The 2,043-nt window shown below is 41.5% G+C and overlaps 1 protein-coding gene across 1 annotated transcript; it reads left to right on the top strand.

Annotated features, from left to right (window-relative positions):
- The first annotated feature begins 6 nt into the window (after positions 1 to 6).
- Positions 7 to 2,031, top strand: LOC111652369 (arrestin domain-containing protein 3-like). The gene is made up of 3 exons (XM_023402654.2): positions 7 to 17; positions 134 to 230; positions 1,532 to 2,031. The coding sequence occupies exons 1-3, from the start codon at positions 15 to 17 to the stop codon at positions 1,909 to 1,911; spliced, it is 480 nt and encodes a 159-aa protein (XP_023258422.1). The 5' UTR covers positions 7 to 14; the 3' UTR covers positions 1,912 to 2,031.
- The last annotated feature ends 12 nt before the right edge of the window (positions 2,032 to 2,043 follow it).

The raw sequence follows: 2,043 nt of genomic DNA, 5'->3' as shown, positions 1-2,043 counted from the left end.
ATATTCCTGGGCTTATGGTAAGAAATCATTTAACTTTCAAAATACAACCATTTTTTCATATAATAAATGTTGTCTAAGCAGAGGAGACAATTATCTACCTGCATTAACCTAGTGTGGGGATCTGTTGTTTCAGGAGCCTCAGTATGGCAGCAAGGACAAATCTGTCAAACTTTTTGGCTCAGGAAATGTTTCAATGGATGTTCACACCAAGCGGATGGGATACAAGCAAGGTAATAATCTAGTCTGTAGAGGCAATACTTCACCTGGAGGATTTTGATTCACTGTCTTTCCTTGTTCACTTACTGGACAGATCTGTCTCACTTATTTTGAAGAGCAGGTATATTAAGTTTGGCTGAGTGAACAGTGTTTACTACTACTACTACATACATGTTCCATCAAAGACACTAACGGGCGTGTGTAGGACACAAATGCAGCACACAGTACAACAAAAGCAGTTTGTAGACACCTTTTATTTACCAAGGCAGAAACTGGAGCAGGCAGGTTAATCGAGAAAAAAAACAAAAAAAACGTAGAAATCTTCCTGGTACAACAGGAACAGCTGTGTGACCAAGTGAATGGAGTTGGCTTGACGAGATGGCAGTGGCTAATGCAGGGAGGTTCGGGAGAACAGGGTGAAAGGAAAATTACTGAATGGGAGCTGGATAAAAGGGAATGCTGAAGTGAGGCAGGTGACCTGAGATGCAGAACTGTGACACATCAATTGCAAGCTCTTCTTTAGTAACACTTCTTCTCCCTTACACGTCACTGCTATCTAACCTACATAAGGACAGGAAACCTGTGTAACTAATCCACTGAAGGCCATGTGGAAATGCTTCTGCTCTACCAGAGACCACTCTCTGGACTGCGTCATGAGAATGATTTGATGCTCATAGAAGAGAACCTTGTTCTTTGTTAGTGCAGAAGCTTCATACTTCAAGAAAGATGCAAATTTTTCCTGTGGTCTTTCCTCATCTCCATCTTAACACTGCTGATTAATGAATGAGCTGTATGTAAGTCATGATAAGAAGATGACATTGTAACAACCGTTGTCCCTCCAGCTGCTGAAATCTTTCTCTTTAGTTCCTGTCATAGAGGCCCTGAGTACTTAAGGCAAATAGAGGCAACCAGCAGGACGTGTCAGAAATCTGTTCAGAGATGCCAGACCTGGTCAAACCTGTTTGAAACTGATAGTGATTGAAGTCATGATGTGAATGATTAGTAGCACCCTGAGTGGGTGCATTCATCTGCCCAGCCTGCCAACAAATTATCAGTGTACACTGGACTTGCTGGGAACTTGAAGGCACAGCTAATGTTGATTAAGCTGGACCTTAAAGGAACTCACGCCACACTGTGTGTAACAGCAGTGAGGGATTGTGCCTGTATTGACTATCACAAGTCACATTTTAGGTTTACGGGATCACTGGTAAAGCTCCCCTGTTAAATGAAAAAACCTAATACAGAATAGTAACAACTATCAAGACGTGATTCTATGATTCAGAAAATGACTAACTTTCCTTTCTTCATATTACAGGTGAGGTATTTCAAGTCATAGTTGAAATCAGCAATCGCTCAAGCCGTACAGTGAAGCCCAAGTTCATGCTGTATGAGAAAAGGAGTTTCTTTGCCCAGGGTCGCAGGAGAGTTTGCACAAACGAGATCCTTAAGGAGAAGATTGAGGCTGTTGCACCCTCTAGCAAAGAGACTGTGACCAAGGCGATCTCCATCCCCAGAGAACTAGCTCCCTCCATCTTGAACTGCTCCATCATCAAGCTGGAGTACAGGCTGAAGGTAAACTGCATTATGGTCATTAGACTGTGGGAGGTAATCCTGCAGTTCCTCATTCTGGGCCACTCTGTTCATGTTTATCATTTTGTATGTCTTCCTGTTCAGTCTTCCTCCTTTTTCAGTTAGCAATGATATAAAACTAAAAAACGGATATAAACAAATCCCTTTTAGGGATATCCTTAGTACTTTTGCTATACCATAATAATGGTAACATATTGAAAAGGGCAAAGTAAAGATTTTCCTTTTTGTGAGTTCATA

Source organism: Seriola lalandi, unplaced genomic scaffold, assembly GCF_002814215.2.
Source record: "Seriola lalandi dorsalis isolate HSWRI2012SDOR001 ecotype SW California unplaced genomic scaffold, Sedor1 jcf7180001957352, whole genome shotgun sequence".
In the NCBI taxonomy this organism is placed as follows: Eukaryota; Metazoa; Chordata; class Actinopteri; order Carangiformes; family Carangidae; genus Seriola; species Seriola lalandi.
Note: the sequence above shows the minus strand (reverse complement) of the source record. Positions and strands in the feature narration are given on the sequence as shown.